The sequence below is a fragment of the Mobula hypostoma genome, chromosome 4, assembly GCF_963921235.1.
Source record: "Mobula hypostoma chromosome 4, sMobHyp1.1, whole genome shotgun sequence".
NCBI lineage: Eukaryota > Metazoa > Chordata > Chondrichthyes > Myliobatiformes > Myliobatidae > Mobula > Mobula hypostoma.
In genome coordinates, this window is record NC_086100.1 from 28916157 (window position 1) to 28938350 (window position 22194).

Consider the following 22194-nt stretch of genomic DNA (forward strand, 5'->3'; position numbering starts at 1 on the left):
TGGACATTTGGTTACTAATCAAATTATTTTGTTCCTGTGCTGTATGTTAAAATACACGCTGCATTTTTTCTTTTGTTTACTACTTCAACGTACTTTTCTGTCTGGATGGAATGTAAACAAAAGCTTCTCACTCAGTATGTATGACGACACAAATCAATTCCACATTGCAAGTCAGCCTAGCAATTAACTCTAAGAAACTTCTTTTGTGGTACAAACTGTTTCTCACCACTCTCACGAGAAAACCTGCATGGCACAAGCTCTGCTTCATTAAGGGATAGGTTAGTTAGGACACTGATCGCAACTTGACTTGTCTGATGCACATTCAAAAGTCTTATCATTGGGTAAAATTATAAAAGTTAGGTTATATTTTGTAAAAAAAAAACAAGATGTAACAAAATATACCTATATTCTTGATTGCAAAACAGACATTTTATATGAAAATTGCAAGAACAGTTTAGACAATAACAATTTGCATGTAGAAAAGGCATAATAGAAGATGGCAGCATGGTTATGTGCTGATAATCATCTGGCAAATCTGTTTATTCTTCGCTGCCTTATTTCCTCTTCATTCAGCTGTTCTGGATCCCTAAAGCCGTATGGTCTTCTGCCATCACCATAGGCGCCTGAAATCACAAAATATGAAAGTGACTTAGATTATAATTGATACTGACTTGAATCAAGGTATGCTTGCTTTAAGGCTTCCAGAGTCATTTGGGTTAATTACCACTTGCACCAGCTTCCATTACTAGTAACTGACTTAAGAGTAGCCAAAACTATTATTTCACCTGCATAAAGAACTAACGATATATTTTCAAAAGGAATGCATATTAAGGGTACAAAATATGCATGATACATGTGAATAACTCTTTATTAACGACGAGTCAGCATACAGAGAGGAAGTGCAGCGGCTAACAGACTGGTGCAGAGCCAACAACCTGTCTCTGAATGTGAACAAAACAAAAGAGATGGTTCTTGACTTCAGGAGGACACGGAGCGACCACTCCCCGCTGAACATTGACGGCTCCTCTGTAGAGATCGTTAAGATCACCAAATTTCTTGGTGTTCACCTAGTGGAGAATCTCACCTGGTCCCTCAACACCAGCTCCATAGCAAAGAAAGCCCAGCAGTGTCTCTACTTTCTGCAAAGGCTGAGAAAAGTCCATCTCCCACCCTTGCATCCTCACCATATTCTACAGAGGTTGTATTGAGAGCATCCTGAGCAACTGCATCACTGCCTGGTTCGGAAATTGCACCGTCTCAGATCACAAGACACTGCAGCGGATAGCGAGGTCAGCTGAGAAGATCATCAGGGTCTTTCTTCCCACCATTACAGACATTTACACTACACGCTGCACCCACAAAGCTAACAGTATTGTGAAGGACCCCACGCACCCCTCACACAAACTCTTCTCCCTCCTGCCATCTGGCAAAAGGTACCGAAGCATTCAGGCTCTCACAACCAGACTGTGCAACAGTTTCTTCCCCCAAGCCAAATGACTCCTCAATACTCGGAGTCCAGACTGACATCTACATCATTTATTATTATAGTGTAATTTGTCCTCTACTGTGCCTATTGTCTTGTTTATTAATTATTGTACTGCCCTGCACTGTTTTGTGCATTTTATGTAGTCCTGTGCAGGTCTGTAGTCTAATGCAGTTTTTATGTTGTTTTACGTAGTCTAGTGTAGCCTTGTGCTGTCTCACGTAGTCTAGTGTAGTTTTTGTGTTGTTTCATGTGGTGCCAGGGTCCTGGAGGAACATTGTTTCATTTTTACTGTGTACTGTACCAGCAGCTTATGGTTGAAGTGACAATAAACTTGACTTGAATTGCACAAGGAACACAAAAACACTGGAATTCAGAAAGGAGAAAGTGGACTAGTAGTTAAAGAAAAGCCTTTACATTTAGGATCCACTACTCCCACTGCTCAACTTCCCCCAATAAAAATACAAGGATTTTCACCCCAAGCTGCAGCAGACAGTCCTTCAACTTAGAGATAATTGGAAATAACACCCATCACAGCACCAAAGGGTTATGTTGCCAGATGAACACAAGTTCAGTTTCCTACAGGAAGGTGGAATATGAACTCTCTGCTCCAGCTGGTGGGGAGAGCAGAGGGAATGAGGAAGAGGCAAAGGAAATATAAACATGAAGATACTGGGTGAATTCATTTGCTTAAAATCTGTTAGCTGGCTTAACAAGATAGAATTAAAGTAAAATTTGGTCTATCTAACCAACATCTAGATTGCTTCCAAAAACAAAAAATTACAGCACAGAAATCAGCCACTTGTAGCATTTGTCTCTGCTGACTCAGACTCTCCTCCACCTATTTAATTACTTTTTATTTATTATATTTACTTCGAGATACAGCACAGGACAGGCCCTTCCGGTCACCCAAAAACTTGCCTATTTAACACTAGCCTAAATCACAGGACTATTTACAATGATCAATTCAACTACTACCCGGTACCGTGGGTGGAAACTGAAGTCCCCAAAGGAAACTCACGTGGTCACAGGGAGAACGTACAAACTTCTTCCCGAAGGTGCTGGAATCGAACTCTGAACTCCAACACCCCGAACTGTAATAGGGTTGCGCTAGCTGCTACGCTACTATAGCATACTAGATGGCTGAATAATCAAAGGTGACAAATGCAAGAAGAGCAGCTAGAGGTGATAATTTCCTTAGATCGATTCCTGCTTCACCAGATGTGCAATGAAAATCTCTTTTGCATGTGCAAATTCCTAGCCTATGTAATTCCTCCCAGATACTCAAATATCAAAGCTCAAAACCACAGGCTTTTCATGCAACAGCACTTAACACCAAGTCTTTGCAAACCACAGATAATTTTGCCATAACCTCGAAAAGATTGGAATCATATTCTTCCATATTATCTGGGTATGCTACCACTGTGGTTAAGTTATTGAATCAGTATGCAAATACATGAACTATTGAGTCAGACACACAAATTCAAATTTAACCAACACAGTTGAGGAATTCAAATGTAAGTAATTAAATAAATGTAAATTCAACATATTAGTTTGTTCAGTAATGGAGACCATTACCATAAACGTTTATTTCATTCCCTAACATCCTTCAGGGAATATTTGCCATCCTTACCTAGTCTGGTCTACATACGAGTCCAAATCGAGCTTTCTCCAAATTTCTCTGTCTCCACTGCATCTGCTCTCAAGATGAGACATCTTTCAGGTTATCTGAAATGTCCTCCTTTTACAGGAAGCGCAGCTTCCCATCTGCTGTGGTTGATGGAGCCTGTTCTTGCACGTCCTCTGCTTCTTGTACTTCTGTTTTCTGCTCTCACCCTGCCTCCCTCGAGACAGAACAGAGTTCCCCTAGTTGTCACATTTCATCCTGTGATCCTCCGCAGCCAGCACATCATCGTTCATCATTTGTACCAGCTATAACAAGATCCCACTCCCTGTCAGATCTTCTCCTCCATACCCCTTCCTACCTTCTGCAGGCACCACTCTCTCAGTGACTCCCACTGTTCATCCTCTCCTATCCATCCCTCTCTGATCCCTGGACCTGTCGGGGGGTGTAACACTTGTCCTTGCACTTCCTCCCTCATCCACCATCCAGAGATCAACATAACCCTCCCAGGAGAGGCAAACCTTGTTTAACAGCATTCGGTGGTTGCAACGTGGCCTTCTCTACATCAGCAAGACCAAGTGCAGATTGGATGACCATTTTGAAGAGCACCTATGCCTGGTGTACAGAGCCCATCGCAAGCTCCCAGCCACATGCCATTTCAATTTCCCTTCCTGTACTGACTTGTCCATGCTTGACATTCTCCAATAAGGCACAATGCAAACTAGAGGAATGCCATCCCATATTCAAGCTGGATAGTTTACAATCCAGTGGCATGAATATCTAGTAGTTTTTTAATGTTAGATAATCTTCTCTCAGGAGAGTTATTTCCACCCCCTCTCCCAATCCTCCCTGGTCCCTCCTATCTTTGTCTTTTCCTTCATACCTCCCAGTCCTACTTCATCCCCCTCCTGGTTCTATCCATCTCACACACACACTCAGTTCAGCTCTAGGTCTCTATTGCCCCCATCTCCCTTCCCTATCTAGTTCTGGTTTCAGCTGCCACTTCCCTCTTCCCTAACAGTTCCCATTCTTATCTCTTTTACTTACCAGAGTCCAGCACTTGTAGCCATTGTGTTTCTGCTCATCTCCCACTGGCCACTATCTACAATTTGGAAGTTTTGGATCCCATTGGAGATGCTGGAAGTTATGGAGGATTATGTGCTGGGTGTGGAGGCTTTTGGGCTGGTAGGTGAGGACAAAAAGAACCCTATCCCTGGTGTGGCAGCGGGGGGGGGGAGTAGCGGGTGAGGGCAGATATGCTTCTATCCCACTGTTACAAGACTATTGAACGGTTCCCTGATACAATAAAATTGATTTTTGACCACACCATCTACCTCATTCTGATCTTGCACCTTAATGTCTGCCTGCACTGCACTCCCTCTAGAACTTCAACATTTTATTCTGTACTCTGTTATTGTTTTCCCTTCTGTTACCTTAATGCATGTACGATCCACATGCAAGTTTTTCACTGCACCTCAGTACATGTGACAATAGTCGTACACCAACTCATCAACCAATCAATCTGCAGTTCAGAGATATACACAATCCTATGAATGAAAATAAATTCTATCTTTTTTTTGTATAGCAAGACTTTTGACTTCAGGCTAATATAAAATTCAGGAATATCTCAAAGTTGTATTTTTATGCACTTCCAGCATACATAATAGCAGTATTAGCTTTGGGTGTATTTACAACCAAAGGTGCACCACGGTAGCATAGCAGTTATCATTACACTATTACAGCTTAGCGTGTCGGAATTCGTTCAATTCCGACGCTGGCGCCAAGAAGTTTGCCTGTGCTTTCCATGAGCACGTCTTTCCTCTGGGTTCTCCCATTTCCTCCCACATTCCAAAGACATACTGGTTAGTAGGTCAACTGGTCAATGTAAATTGTCCTGTGATTAGGCTAAGGTTAAGGAGGAGGGTTGCTGGGTGGTGTGGCTTGTTGGGGTGGAAGGGTCTGTTCTGCATTGTCTCTCTAAATAAACAAACTATCATAGTGATTTGCACGTGTTTTAGTGGTAACAACTGACATGCCCTAACAGTATAGGCAGTACTAGACGTGAATACTGACATCTACTACAATTCTGTATCCACGAGTTAAAAACTCTTTCAATAAATGGGGGAAAGATCAAATCTCGTACTTTTCCTTAACATTTTGCGAAATAATGCACATACACCAGACAAATAAGTACTGTGCACACATGCCCAAATACTATGTCTGTGACATTTTTAAATGGAAATACAATTAGCAATGTGCTCTGAACCTTGTGGCTAATCGATCAAATTATGAACACTGAGTACAAGGCTCAGTTAATGTGCTTCCCCAGCCCGTGCAATATGTATAGAACTGATAAAAGGATGTAACTAAAAATCAAATGCACATAAGGATCCAATGAGCTTTATTTCATCCAGTGTGGGCACCATGGTAGCGTAACTATTACAGTTCAATTCCAACATCATCTGTAAGGAGTTTGTATGTACTCCCTGTGGAATGCGTGTGTTTTCTCCAACAGTCCAAAGACATACCAGTTAGTAGGTTAATTGGTCATTGTAGATTATTCCATGGATAGGTTAGGGTTAAATTGGGGTTGCTGGGCAGCAAAGCTCCAAGGGCTGGAAGGACCCTTTCCGTGCTGCATCTCTAAATTTAAAAAAAATAAATATTTTTGTTTAAAATTGTAGATGGTGCACACTACCACAACAGTCCACTTGTGGTAGAAGAAATTGCACTTGGTTGACAGTGGGCTGCTGTGTCCTCAACTCATCCATGTAGGTGATGAGTATTTCACCATATCAAATAGCATCTTGTGATGGCTTCAGGTAATCAGGTGATGAGTCAATAATGAAGCTCTCTGATACCTGATACCAATAATGTAGCCACAGGTATGTGAGGCCGGTTCAATCAAAGTTTCTGGCAAATGGAATCCCCTCTGATGTTGATAGTAGGGGAAAATTAGTGGTAATTTTCCCAGTGAATGCCAAGGATAGGTGTGTTGGACTCTCTTTTTTTTCATGTGGCCATTACTTGATGTCGTGGAGTGCAAATGCAGTTTGCCAGGAGTTGGCCACTTGACCTTAGCAACACATTTCATGTGTTCTTATGATCAGGTAGAGATCAGCCTAGACATTCTCCGAGGAACTCTGCCCTGAAGAACTTGTGGGGTCCAACAACCAAAATCATCTTCCTTTCTGTTAGGTTCCTTCCATTGTGTCCTCTGACCTCATTTTTACTTGATGTGAAACATTGTCACTCACCTCATCCTTTTTATGAATTCTAGAGCTGAGCTGTCCTTTCAAAATCTAACCAAACTTTCACAGTTTGCTGATATATCCTCAGTGATACCACTCTGGCAGTCCTCTGTTGATGATTGAAGGAAGCGGATGGAGAGATATCTGGATAACTGGTCCACTGTTCCTGTCCACAGGACCTCGTTTTACATGATGACAAAGTTGCATGACCATCAACTTAGTCTGTAGTCTTTTCTTGATCTTACCAGGTTCTTGATATCATCTGAGGGGAATTACTTCGCTAAAAGTTGGCTTCCTTGATGATGCTAAGCTGACAACTGAACATGCATTCTGCACTTATGACTGAAGATGTTTGCAAGTTTTCAAGCTGGTCTCAGATAAATTTACTACAATGTAAATTCTTTAAATTTGTATTTTATGTTTCAGAATCACATACATAAGTATTCCAGTGTTGCAAATATCATTTTATTCTAGCACAAGATTCTATTATTTACATTAAAATATGAGCATTAAAAAGATGCACATCAATCCCCTGCCACAGAAAAACCCCCAAACTGACAAGTATTTAAGATGATGGACAATATTTCCGCCGCTTACATTACTGAAAGCACATTTCTTCCACTCTTAACCCACAAAGGCAATGAAAATAACTGAGAAAAATTGATTCTTTGCTGCCCTCTAATTTTTAATCGGACAAAAATGAAAGAGACGTGCATCGATAGCACTTTCCCTAACCTCAGGAGGCCCAAAATAATTCCTCATATTGTTTGGAAGCCTGCTGTGTATGAGCCAGATAAACCAGTTTTCCTTTTTAAAAGAAGCAATGGCAATTAAACTCAATAGAAACCATTCTTCGTGTGTTAAAATTCTTCAAACATTACACAAAATCTTAAATTGTTCAAATTAAAAGATACACATAAATGCTGAAAGTAATACAATATTGTGCCAAACTGTGCACAAAGTTTCCACTAATCGGTTTATCATATCACACCGTATGATCCCAAACTCCATCAGAACAGACAAAATTTATCTCAATGTTCAAAGTCAAGATCAGTGCAAATCCTCCACTCCCCTAGAAAAAAGAATACTTGAGAAATATAGGTACCCTATTGATATAATCACGATACATTATAATATGAATATGCTGAATGGGTATTCATCAGCTAAAGTACCAGACGATTCACATAACTGCTCTACTAAAACATGCGAATTCAGCAAGATTTAAGATCAGTGATGGGTGAAGCAGACTAAAAAAAAATACCAAAATGGTAACTTCGATTTCACACTTATGTGACTGCATTAGACAATTCATAAATTTGCAATGAAATTTAATATGCAATGTGACCTCTTCTTCATCACTGAACAAGATATTTATGAATAGGGAAAGCTGTTTAGCCGATTTTGACCCACATATGTTGAAGACTATATCTTACCCTAATGATATAGCTAAATTTTCCCAATTAATTCAAGAATTTCTAACTGTACTTGGTAGCGTTAGCAACAACATTCTCGATACCTTCCTACAAATCATTTGTATAAACTGTAAACAGCTGAGGTCCAGCAATGATCCTTCTGACACATCACTTGCAACATCTTGCTAACCAGAAAAACTCATTTATGTCTATTCTCTATTTCACAGGCCATGATGCAACAAAGGACACATAGCCCATCTGCATTTGATTAGGCCCATCTTGAACTTTGACGAGTCTTCAAATCAATACCAACTATCAAACTCATAACACCGACTATCTTGCTGGCAAACGTGCAATCTCTGGTAAATAAAATCGATGATCTCAGAGTGCTGAACCAGAGGGACATTAGAACCACGTGTGTCCTTTGTTTCACGGAATCCTGGTTAACCCCTTCCATACTGAATGCAGCAATTCAGATCGACAGGTTTACCATACACCATCAAGATAAGTCTATAGAGTCTCTCAAAAGTAGAGCTGGAGGAGTATGCCTCATGATCAATTCCTCTTGGTGCACAAACATATCAGTGCTGTCCCAGTTCTTCTCACCAGACCTGGAATATCTCTCAATTAAGTGCTGTCCACTTACCTACACGGGAGATTTCCGTGATCATTTTGGTTGCGGTATACATTCCACCTCAGGCCAATGTTAATCAGGCTTTAGATGATCTAAGTAATGGGATCAACATGCATGAAACAGCGCACCCTAACGCTAAAAATCACTAAGCAATTACCATCAACAGATCACTTGCAATACAGGTCCACAATCCCTTATCCGAAATCCTTGGGGCCAGTTGCATTTCAGAATTCAGAATTTTTCGGATTTCAGAAAATTGATAATTAACCTGTCTCAGTGCGGTGGACTTTAGGACCCGGGGGAGCTCCGGACCTACGCACATCCTCCCGTGTACTTTATATCATTTCTAGATTACTTATAATATCTAATTCAATGTAAAAGCTATGTAAATAGTTGTTATACTGTGTTGTTTAGGGAATAATGACAAGGAAAAAAGTCTGTACATGCTCAAACGAGAGCTGGAGAGAGAACTTCTGGGTTTTCCCAATCCGCGCTCTTTTACAAATACTATTACAGCTTATTTATCGAGCAATATACTGACAAATGAAATAGTGGGATAATTATAGATCATAAATACACTAGTACATTTTATTTCCAACAAAAACATTCAAATGAACCAAATCAAACACAAGGTAAAGACTTATTGGAATAAATGTAGAACATAAATACTTTAGGACATATACAGGTTCAATCTAAGCTAAATACGTACAGGTACCTCTAGTTAAGTTGCATTATGTCTGGCAAACAATGCTAAATACTCTACAGGTATCTGATGGGCCAGGAACAGGATTCTCAAGTTATGAAGCAGCACGACAGAGGGCATTTTTAAAGACTTCTTCAAGTGTCATCTGTCTCATTAACATAGGTTTATGTCTAAGCAATCTCTCTCTAACTGAGTAAACTGCCATAATCTCTTGCTCACTGATAAATGCACGTTGCTCAAGGCCAGAAATTAACTGATCACACATTTTCACCTTATCATCATCAGCCGTTGTTAATGTTTTTCTAGGAACGTAGGGCCTGTACAAAGCTGTTTCATCAGCATTGTAAATTTGTTCAGGGCTAAGGTTTTCATCAGATATTATCTTGGCAAATTCGTCAATGTAATTTTCAGCTGCTTCACAATCAGAAGCTTTTTCACCACAGATTTTCAGATAATTTACACCCTGACGCTTCTTAAATTTCTGCAGCCAACCCTCTGAATATTTTCTGCGTTATTGATAATGATAGATGCTTCCTTCTCTTTTTCTCATTGTTACCCATAGGGATATCTGCAGCTCTTTTTGACATTTTCACAGTGAAATTAAACACAAAGTCAACAGTGAACACAAATTATCAGCGAACAGCAAATGCACGTGTAACCAGTACGAGCGCTGAGCCACAACTGATGTCTGGCAGCCTCTGCTAGTGCTGCCACGTCACACTTGAGTGATGTCAGCTGTTGGCGTGCCAAACAAGCCTTGTTACCACATGCTCCACACTCCATGAAAAAAAACTTTGGTTTTCGGAGCTTTTCAGACTTCAGAATTTTGGATAAGGGATTGTGGACCTGCATCAGAGGAAATAACACACTGGAACATTGTTCCACCACCAAGAAGAACGCCTACCGTGTTATTCCACGCCCTCACTTCGGGAAGTCTGATCACCTGGCTGTACATCTACTCCCCAAGTATAGGCAGAGACTGAGGACTGCAGCACCAGTAGTGAGGACCAAGAAGGTATGGGCAAGGGAGGCACAGGAGTGCTTACAGGACTTTTTTTTTAAATCTTTTTATTGAGTAAGTATACAAAAAAGGTAAGCCATATAAACATTAATACAATGTTAAAGTATAATAAAATTCCAAAAGGTATCAATACCAAAAAAAATACTACAAACAATGTAATTTAAACATAAGAAACCAAGATAACATAATAGTATACTAAATTTTATATATATCAATGGAAAAAAAGAAAAAAAAAACAAAAAAAAACCCACCGTGCAACTAACTAAAAGCAAGGCAAAGCAATGGGCTAACTTGAAACCAAACAGAGTTAAACTTAAAATCACGTCCTCAATCCCGACCTCTATTAAAAACAGTGAAAAAAAAACAAGAAGGGTTACAGGACTGCTTTGAATCAGTGGTCTGGACCATATTCAGGGATTCATCCTTGAATCTGGATGAACATTCTGCAGTTGTTACTGACTTTATTAAAACCTGTGTGGATGACTGTGTGCCTACAAAGGCTTGCCAAACCAAAAGCCGTGGATGAACCAGGAGGTACGTCGCCTGCTGAGGGCTAGATCTGTGGCATTCAAGTCTGGCGATCCAGGTCTGTACCAGAAAACCAGAAATGACATGTGGAGGGCTATTTCAAGGGCGAAGAGACAATTTTGAATGAGGTTGCAGGCGATATCGGATGCACGACAACTCTGGTGGGGTTTGCAGGACATTACTTCCTACAAAGCAAGACCCAATAAGCATGAATGGCAGTGACGCTTTAATACCAGATAAACTCAACGCCTTCTATGCACGCTTTGAAAGGGAGAATATAACTGCAGCTGTGAAGATCCCTGCTGCACATGATGACCCTGTGATCTCTGTCTCGGAGGCTGACGTTACACCATCTTTAAAGAGGATGAAACCTTGCAAGGCAGAAGGCCCCGACCAAGTACCTGGTAAAGCTCTGAAAAACTGTGCCAACCAACTGGCGGGAGTATTCCATGACATTTTCAAACCCTCTCTGCTACGGGTGGAAGTTCTCACTTGCTTCAAAAAGGCAACAATTATACCAGTGCCTAAGAAGAATAACGTCTTGTCTCCCTTTCTCTTCACCATTCACACCTCAGACTTCAACTACTGCACAGAGACTTGTCATCTTCAAAAGTTTTCGAATGACTCTGCCATAGTTGGATGCATCAGCAAGGGAGATGAGGCTGAGTACAGGGCTACGGTAGGAAACTTTGTCACATGGTGTGAGCAGAATTATCTGCAGCTTAATGTGAAAAAGACTAAGGAGCTGGTGGTAGACCTGGTGACCCCTGTTTCCATCCGGGGGGTCAGTGTGGACATGGTGGAGGATTACAAATACCTGGGGATACCAATTGACAAGAGACTGGAATGGTCAAAGAACACTGAGGCTGTCTACAAGAAGGGCCAGAGCCGTCTCTATTTCCTGAGGAGACTGAGGTCCTTTAACATCAGCGGACGATGCCGAGGATGTTCTGCGAGTCTGGGGTGGCCAGTGCTATCATGTTTGCTGTTGTGTGCTGGGGCAGCAGGCTGAGGGTGGCAGACACCAACAGAATCAACAAACTCATTCATAAGGCCAGTGATGTTGTGGGGATGGAACTGGACTCTCTCACGGTGGTGTCTGAAAAGAGGATGCTGTCTAAGTTGCATGCCATCTTGGACAATATCTCCCATCCACTACATAATGTACTGGGTGGGCACAGGAATACATTCAGCCAGAGACTCATTCCACCGAGATGCAGCACTGAGCGTCATAGGAAGTCATTCCTGCCTGTGGTCATCAAACTTTACAACTCCTCCCTTGGAGGGTCAGACATCCTGAGCCAATAGGCTGGTCCTGGACTTATTTCATAATTTACTGGCATAATTTACATATTACTATTTAACTACTTATGGTTCTATTACTATTTATTATTTATGGAGCAACTGTAATGAAAACCAATTTCCCCCGGGATTAATAAAGTATGACTATGACTATGACTATGTGAACTGCCTTAATGACTAAGTAGCACTCACATCTCACATCTGAAATGCTTTCAGAGGTTGGTCATGACTAGACGGAACCCACGCGAATTGCCCATTGCCACAACAGGTCAACGGCAGACGCAATCTCAATAGCTCTTCACATTGCCTTAGACCACCTGGACAATACAAACACCTACGTCAGGATGCTATCTGCAACTATAGTTCAGCATTTAACACCATCATTCCCACAATCCTGATTGAGAAGTTGCAGAACCTGGGCCTCTGTACCTCCCTCTGCAATTGGATCCTCAGCTTCCTAACCGGAAGCCAAAATCTGTGCGGATTGGTGAAAATATCTCCTCCTCACTGACAATCAACACTGGTGCACCTCAGGGGTGTGTGCTTAGCCCACTGCTCTACTCTCTATATACCCATGACTGTGTGGCTAGACATAACTCAAATACCTTCTATAAATTTGCTGATGATACAACCATTGTTGGTAGAATCTCAGATGGAGATGAGAGGGCGTACAGGAGGGAGATTGGCCAATTAGTGGGGTGGTGTCGCAGCAACAACCTTGCACTCAATGTCAGTAAGACGAAAGAGCTGATTGTGGACTTCCGGAAGGGTAAGACGAGAGAACACATACCAATCCTCATAGAGAGATCAGAAGTGGACAGAGTGAGCAGCTTCAAGTTCCTGGGTGTCAAGATCTCTGAGAACCTAACCTGGTCCCAACACATCAAAGCAGCTATAAAGAAGGCAAGACAGCAACTACATTTCATTAGGAGTTTGAAAAGATTTGGCATGTCAACAAATGCACTCAAAAACTTCTATAGATGTACCATGAAGAGCATTCTGACAGGTTGCATCACTGTCTGGTATGGGGTGGGGGGGGGGTGGGTTGCTACTGCACAGGACCGAAAGAAGCTGCAGAGGGTCGTAAATTTAGTCAGCTCCATCTTGGGTACTAGCCTACAAAGCACCCAGGACATCTTCAAGGGCCCCTAGCACCCAGGGCATGTCCTTTTCTCATTGTTACCATCAGATAGGAGATACAGAAGCCTGAAGGCACACATTCAATGATTCAGGAACAGCTTCTTCCCCTCTGCCATCCGATTCCTAAATGGGCATTGAACCCATGAACATTACCTCACTTTTAAAAATATGTATTATTTTTGTTTTTGCATGATTTATCTATTCAATATACATAAACTGCAATTGATTTATTTATTTATTCTTTTATATTATGTATTGCATTGAACTGCTGCTGCTAAGTTAACAAATTTCATGACACATGCCTGTGATAAACCTGATTCTGATTCGATTTGACTGCAGCTCACCTTATATTCTCATACAATAAGGCAAAAAACCAATGACTTTTCTCCTATCACAAACATTAGAAAATCTGCAGATGCTGGAAATCCAAACAACCCCCACAAAATGCTGGAGGAACTCAGTAGGCCAGGCAGCATCTATGGTAAAAAAAAAAGTAAAGTCGACATTTTGGGTCGAAACCCTTTGGCAGGATGACTTTTCTCTTATTCTCCCATGCGCATCAATATTTACAAAATGAGAAAGTGTGCAACAAACAAATGACAAGTTATAAAGACTAAAGGTTGGAGGCTAAACCTCTATGTGATTCCTATTTATGGGCAATTCTTATGAGTAGCATGGCAAACAACATTTCCATATTAACACTAAGAAAATTCTCACTGTACCTGAGCTTTAATTCAAATTCTATCATAATGATCTGAAAAAGCACGTTTAGGCCAGACATCCAATTTCATAAACCAGCCTCAGGTCTTTTCCCTCTTGAGAAATGAGGTCTCAAATTCTAGATCATGTCAGAAAACACCAGGCTGATATTCACCTATCATTGAGTTTGTTTTCCCTTCCAAGACTGATCAGCCATTTAAACTAACAAGAATAAAAAGCCCAAACCAAATTAATGCACATTCTTGCCAAAAAGTTGGTTTTCCAACAATCTTCCACCATACTGTCAAAGAATCGAACTCACTCAAGGCAGAAGCTATCAACCTTTGGTGTTTCATCAATTACCTGAGTTTTCGGAGAAGGCTGAACAGGTTAGGTCTTTATTCCCTGGAGCATAGGAGAATGAAGGGAGTTTTCATAGAGGTATACAGGTACAAAATACTGAGCGGTATAGTTAAGGTAAATACAAGAAGCTTTTTCCACTGAGTTTGGGTGAGTAGAACTAGAGTTCATAGGTAAAGGGTGAAAAGTGAAATATTTAAGGGGACCCTGGGGACAAACTATGGTGCATGTGTGGAATGAGCTGCCAGTGGAAGTGCTGGATGCAGGTTCAATTGCAACATCTTAGAGAAAATTAGTTAAGTACATGGATGGGGGAGTTCTAGAGAGTATTGTGTAGGTCTGGCTCGATGGCAGAATAACAGTTTGGCATGGACTAGATAGGCCAACTGGTCTGTTTGAGTGCTATAATGCCCCATGACGCTAACTAGATCTATATGTAAATTAAATCCACTTTTTCATAACATATGATTCAGTAATTTGCATTAGAATCTTGAGAAGATTTTTTTGTAAACCAATATGAAAACCAAATAAAAATACATTAGTCATTGGAAGGATTTTATAAATATTTCCTTTCCCCCACTACCAGCTGAGGTTACAGTGTAAGCAGATGATTAGCTCTCTGTATTCCACCGTATCACACAACCAGTCACTAGAGGATCAGCGAAGGCAACTTCCTTGGATTTCTTTCATCCAAATGCAGAAAGCCCTTCATCTCCAATTATTGCTCCCATAAACAATATTGTTCAATTTGGGAGAACTTCAAGAAAATATAAGCAGTGCTGTAACTTAATACTTTCAAGTCTTCCTAATTAATTCTACTTATTTTCTCCAAATATGAGGTAGCATAAAGACAATGTTAACATGTCTCTAGGTTAAGCAAAAACTATAGCAAAGCTAATCTGTGACGGAAGAGTTAACTTCTCTTTACTGCTACAAATTCTTAAATTAGAATAATCTGGATTTCATCTGAACGGATATGGAATTCCTGAGGCATTGCGAGTGACTTAAGAGTATGAATTGCAGGGACTCCAGTGGAGGCCCTGTGTTTTGTGTGTGCAGTGATTAGATCCAGATGTTTTCTAGCTTCTTAATTAACAGGAATATATCTCTTTCTGCCAAGACAAAAAGGTTACTGTTAGCCACATTAAAAATATTCCTTTCACAGCAATACAGGAAAACACATTTTTGATTTTTAATTATAAAAATTATAATGTGCTTCATGTCAAAGCATGTGTTGTATATATAATACCAGTCCCAAAAGAGACCCAAAACAGAGAACAAAAAAAAATCAAATGTTACCATCCAAACCATGTGGAACACGAGAAATTAAAAATTACCACAGCATTTAATGAAACTGCTTCTTGAATCAGAAATGTATCTGCCAGCTGAACACTACTGCTTGCAATACCAAGCAAAGGTGCTATGTACAATATTGCAGCACATTTAAATAAATTACAATCTGACCCTGCATTTCCAGTCACTCTGCCATATATCTAATGCCTGCTTTTGAACACAGGTCATTTGATGTAAACACATGAGAATGCTGCAGATGCTGGCTATACAGCGTAACACACACAAAATGCTGGAGGAACTCAGCAGGTCAGGCAGAGTCTATAGAAAGGAACACAGAGTTGACGTTTTGGGCTGAGAGCCTTCATCATTTGATGTAATACTACTAAAGATCACGAGAAGGAACAAGAGTGAAAATATCATGGCTGATCCTCCACCTAAACTTCTCTTTGTCAATTTTTGCTCATTTTCTAATTCTATGAGTCATAAAACCCTTGAAACTACAGCTTAAATATAATGAGAAAGGAGAATTTACAATGTTAAGTATTTTGTCCTTAAACATATTATATATTTCAATGAAATTCCCTCCCATTCTTTGAAATGCCCACTCTATTCAGTCTCTCCTCCAATGGCAGCTGTCTCAATGCTTAAAATTCAAAGTAAATTTATTATCAAATTATGTCTATGTCACCATATCCAAGATGCATTTTCTTATGGGCAACCACAAGTAAATAGAAGAAGCACAATATAATCAATGAAAGACCACACCCAACTGGACAACAACCAATGTGCAAAAAACAAATCAACAAACTGCAAATATAAAAAGAAGAGCAAATAATAAAAATGATAATAAAGAAATATGCATTAAGTATTGAGAACATGAGATGAAGAGTTCTCGAAAGTGAGTCCATAGGTTGTGGGAACAGTTCAGTGATGGGGTGAGTGAAGTTGAGGTAAGTTATCCCCTCTGATTATAGAGTCTGATGGCTGAGGGGAAATAAATGTTCTGAACTTGGTGGTGAGTCCTGAGGCTCCTGATGGCAGTAGTGAGAAGTGAGCATGGCCTCAGTGTTGGGGGTCCTGGATGACGATGCTGCCTTCCTGCGAAAGCACTCCATGTAGATGTGCTCAATGGTGGGAGAGCTTTAACTGTGATGGACCCAGTTGCAACTAATTCTTCTGGCAGGCTTTTCCATACAAGGGCATAGTTCCATACCGGACGGTGAAGCAACCAGACAATATACTCTCCACCACACATCTATAGAAGTTTATCAGTTTTAGATGACACGCTGAATCTTCACAAACTTCTATGAAAGTAGAGGTGCTGCCGTGCTTTCTTCATAATGGCACTTACATCCTGGATCCAGAACAAATCCTCTAAAGTGATAACTTTGAGAAATTTAAAGTTGCTGGCCCTCTCCACCTCTGATCCACCCGATGAGGACTGATTCATGTTTCTCCTGGAATCAATAATCACCTCCTTCGTCTTGCTGACATTGAATGAGAGGTTGTCGTTGTGGCACCAGTTAGCCAGATTTTCATTCTCTTTCCTCTATGCTGATTCATCACCAGCTTTGACACCACTGCTGCTGGCCGTGGTGAGTAGAGCAGGGCGCTATGCACACAGGCTAGTGATGCACCTGTGCCGACGGAGATTGTAGAGATGTTGTTGCCATCTGAATTGACTGCAATCTCAATGAGGAAATAGAGGATCCAGTTGCACAAGGATATACTGAGGTATTGAGGCCAATGTCTTAAAGCTTATTAAGTTTGAAGAGCACCCTGATGTATACATCTTCACTGTCCAGATATTCCAAGATTGAGTGAAGAGTGAATGAAATGGCATCTGCTGTTGACCTGTCTGATGGTAGGCAAATTGGAGTGGACCAAAGTCTGATAATGATAATAAATAAATATGCAATAAATATTGACAACATGAGATGGAGAGTCCTTGAAAGTGAGTCCATAGGTTGTGGAAACAGTTCAGTGATGGGGCAGGTGAAGTTGAGTGAAGTTATCCCCTCTAGTTCAATAGTTTGATAGTTGTAGACTATTGAAATCTGAAGGAAATCTATACAAACCTGATTGAAGTCATTGACTATGATTTGAAAGATGTTGGGGTAAGCTGTTTCTTGTTTGCTAATCAGAGAATTCAATATATCACATGCTTTTCTTAACATCAGCCTTTGGTGGTATGTACACTGCAGTCAGGATCATGAAGGATGACTCTCTTGGTAAGTAGAATGGTTGAGACAATCATTGATGCTCAAGGCTGGGGGAATAGGAGTGTGACAAGACTGTCGTCTCTGAGCGCCAGCAAGTTTATCTCCAAATCAGTAGTCTTGTCCATCCAGTGTATCGAGAAGCCCTTGGATCCTACCAATGTATCCGGTATATCCACAGTGAGCCATTTCTCTGTGAAACACAGAACACAGCAATTCCTCATTTCGCAATGATAAAATAATCTTGCCCTTAACTCCTTAACCTTGTTCTCCAGCAACTGTACATTTGCTAACAAGATGCTGGGTAGAAGGAGCTTCATTCTTTGGCATTTCAGTCTGGCTTTGAGTCCTCTCCTCCTCTCTTTCTTTCAGCCGTGGCGATGTACCATTATCCACTTAAAGGTGCCATACCTGCATGCTTGAGAGTTAAATCCATCGAGTCTGTCAGATGATTGTCAAATAGCTTGTTCATTAAGATGGTTCAAAAGTACATGCTTAAAGGAAAATTACAGGCTGTAGATTGCAGTGAGAGTAATTCAGAAGTATATTTATAAGTTTTGTAAGCAGTCTGCAACTCGTCGCTGTAGTTCACCAGTGCCACCTTGAAGACTCTCATTTTAGAAGATAATTAATTGAATTTTTGTTATATCCTCATTCAGCCAAACATGGTCCTTCTTAGGTAAAGATTCCAACCTTTCTGTTTCACCAAAACCCCATAAAACTACCATAGCTTAAAAACTCCCACTTCATTGTAATAATGGCCAACAGATAATTTGCCTACTTGCACATTGATGTTATTTATGACTTATCTACAAGAATATTCAAACTCTCACTGTAACCAAATGTTTATTAGTCTTTCTTACTTTAAAAACATAATTGAGAAATTTGCAGGACTAAATGTTATTCCCCCATCATATTCTGCACAAGCAGAAGAACAAATAACCAGCTTAATCCAACTTTTCAACTCTTGAGCTACTATTTTATAGATTACAACATTCCAAATGCACATCCAAATACTTACTGTGCAATAAGGCCCATGCCTACTATTCTTTTAATTGAAATTACTTCATCTGCTATTTCCAAGGCCAGTTAATTTACATTCCAGAATTTTAAGCTACACATGGAGTAGATTTGTCATCTCATAAACCCCTTTAGTAAAGAAAACCTGATGAACGTAGAGCAGACTCTTTGTCCAGATTATACACCAATTTTTATACTGTCTAAATTAATCCCATCTGCCTGCACATGGTCTATATCCTTCCATTCTCCATCTTTTCACGTGCCTGTTGAAACAACCTTAAACCTTGTTGTTGCTTCTGCTTTCAACACTTCCACCGGTAGTGTGTTCCTGACACCTACCATCTTTATGCAAATTAATTACTTTCTTCACTTGCTTTAGATCACTGGCTCCAGGCAAGATAACTTTAACATCTGTCATTCGTCCTCCCACCTTTATATGTTTCTCTTATTATTTTTCTAATACAGCCTCATTTACTTTTGCTAATAGCTTCAGGCAAATTTTTTACAAACATTGTGCTAATTTACTTTTTATTCTATTTCACCTTCTAAAAATTATTTGGCAATTTTATGCTTATTTCTAAATACTCAAATTTACTTTTTTTCTTTTTATATTGTTTCAGTTTTATTAAAAAAGTATTGATTCTTATCATGATCTAACCATGAGAAGTTAGCAATCACATGTAGTAAATTTATTGTTTTTCAACAACATTGTGAGCTTCATTTACACTAATGCTCAATTTTTCTAGCTAGTTATAATTAGACAACATTTTACTGTGGAGTTTTAATCTGAAAGAATGTATACATTGAAATTCAAAATCTCTTTAAGTGCTTAACATTGGCCAGCTACTGGTTTATTTTTTTTAAATCATTTCCAAATATAACTTGGCTATAAGAGATGAGTGGCTACACAATAGGGTTCTTAAATTCAAGACTCTCAAATGGAATATTTTATCCTATGATCGCACCCTCCTGAAAATCCTTTGCTACAAGATTAACCATGCCTTCCTGCAAAATATTAAATCTGAAATATTCTGGGTGTTGTAATACAGTGCAACTATTCCAATTTAATCCAGCCATGGGTAACATATCCTCACTTTGCATGCTAATGATCCAGGCGGCATACTTCATAGTAGTTCAATCGTGTTTAAGACATGCATTTAAATAGTGGGTCTGTAACTTCTGAACAAATTTGTGGTAGCAACAAACTGGTGGGCTGTAAATAACAAACACTAACTTCTCAAAGAAAATTAATTTTTAGCTACTTATTTTCCAGATACCATTGATCATGATCCCACATAAGAATGCTCATAAAACCTTTGTAATAGTGCATGAATTAATCAAAAGTCTGTGATATTAAAACCACAAAAATTACCTAGATTGCACTCTACTACAACAGCGGGGTGAAACAAGGACATTGGAATCTGGCACATGAACAGGTCTTCGTTTTGCCAACAGGTGGCAGTGGTGATACAAATTTTTAAAATCTGGTTGGAATCTGAGACAATGACAACATCAACAAAGCCTTCAGCACAATACGCAGATTACATTATTCTTGAAGAAATGTATTCAGGAAAGCATCAGAAAGAATCCAAGGCAATGAACACCAGCAATCACTGTATTGTTGAACAGGATGAGCAAATGAGGCCAGGATTAGCTGCCCAGTGCCAGCAGTTTCTCTGACCACTTGTTCATCACAGAATGTTCCGCAGAATGAATGACCAATGGGATCCCTAATAATCCCGAATGAATTGAGAACTCAAACTTGCTGAGGTGGACTAACTTGTAAAAACACAATAAAAAGAGCTACATAGACACATTCTAGGACAATGACTAACCAGTAACAAATTCTGCATATATGCTCTCTTTAACTAGATGTACATTTGTACTTGACTGAAACACTTCAATATTATTTTATTTCAGACACTAACAATAATGTGTTTGCTCTGTTACCTAAAAAACACTCCAACACTTTGTTCTACGGAAGATCAGTTTAGGGCAGGAGATACAGAGACCAATGATTTTTATAAAGATTAGATTAGCTTTATTTATTATATGTACATTGAAAAATGCAGTGAAATACGTCAGTTACATCAAATCAAATGTTGAGCAGTCTGCAAATGTCGCTGTACTTCTGGTGCTAACATAGCATGCCCACAATTCATTAACCCTAACTGTAAATCTTTTGGACTGTGGGAGGAAACCGGAGCACCTGGAAGAAACCCACGCGATCATGGGGAGAATGTACAAGCTCCTTACAAGCAGCAGCAAGAATTGAACCCTGATCTTACTGTAAAGTGTGGTACCAACCACTACGCTATCTGACACCCTTTTGTTGTTACTTTGTAATACTCAGAAGTCACAATACGACATTAAGTTCATAGCAGTCCCTTCATTCTTTTTCCCTTCCATCTGCCTTTTACAAATAATAAGCAGGCAAAAGACAGTCAGCCCCAATGATATGGTTTTAGGGTGTGCTATTGTTATCCCAATTCCAATCATGCAATAAAATTCACATTCACGACTGTGTGGCTAGCCACAGCTCGAGCATCATCTATAAATTTGCCAGTGACACCACAGTTGATGGTAGAATTGCAAATGGCAAAGAGTGAGTTAGGGAGGCTGGCTGAGTGGTGTCACAACAAAAGCTGGCACACATCAGCACGACCAAGGACTTGACTGCGGGCTTAAGGAAGGGGGAGGAAAATAAATAAATCGGAGAACATCATTGAAGGATCAACGATGGAAAAGGTGACTAGTTTCAAGTTCCTGGGTGTCTAACATCTTAGAGGATCTATCCTGGATCCAACAATGCAATCACAAAGAAGATTTGGCAGCAACTCTACTTCATTATGAATTTGAAGAAATTCAGCAGTATTTCACCAAAGACTTACAAATTTCTAGAGATGTACAGTGGGGAACATTCTGGCTGGTTGCATCACAGTCTGATATGGAGGCTATAGTGCATGGGATCAGAGACTGCAGAGAGTCGCCTACTCAGCCAGCTCTATCACGGACGCAAATCCGACTCACTATAGTAAACATCTTCAGAGCCGGTGCCTCAGCGTGGTGGCATCCACCACCAGGACATGTCCTCTTCTCATGCTACTGTTGGGGATGAGGTACAGGAGCCTGAAGACCCACACTCAACTATTCAGATACAGCTTCTTCCCCTCCACCATCAGATTTCTGAGGGGTTCATGAACACTACCCTGTTATTCCTTCTTTTTTGTATGTTTTTATTTGGTAATTCATAGTAATTTTATGTCTTTACAGTGTACTGCTAAGGCAAAACAACAAATTTACGTCAATGATAATAAATCTGACTGATGCTGAGTAACAGCAACAGGTTTGAACATGTTATGTGGAACTCTCACAGTCAAAAGTAAAAACTGACAAGGAATTTTGTATTAAATAAATAAAATTATCTTCTTTTAAGGCTTTCTCTTGGGTGGAGAATGAATTACAGTCCTCTAGTTCTGCTAATTCTGAAGCAAGTAATGAAACC

At 40.0% G+C, this 22194-nt stretch overlaps 1 protein-coding gene across 1 annotated transcript in view; it reads right to left on the bottom strand.

Moving 5' to 3' along the window:
• Positions 1-407: 407 nt before the first annotated feature.
• Positions 408-22194, bottom strand: part of rhbdd1 (rhomboid domain containing 1) — a 91216-nt gene continuing 69429 nt past the window's right edge. The window contains exon 7 of the mRNA XM_063045496.1: positions 408-623. Within this exon, the coding sequence (XP_062901566.1) occupies positions 523-623 (101 nt within the window). The 3' untranslated portion in view covers positions 408-522. The remainder of the gene's footprint in view (positions 624-22194) is intronic.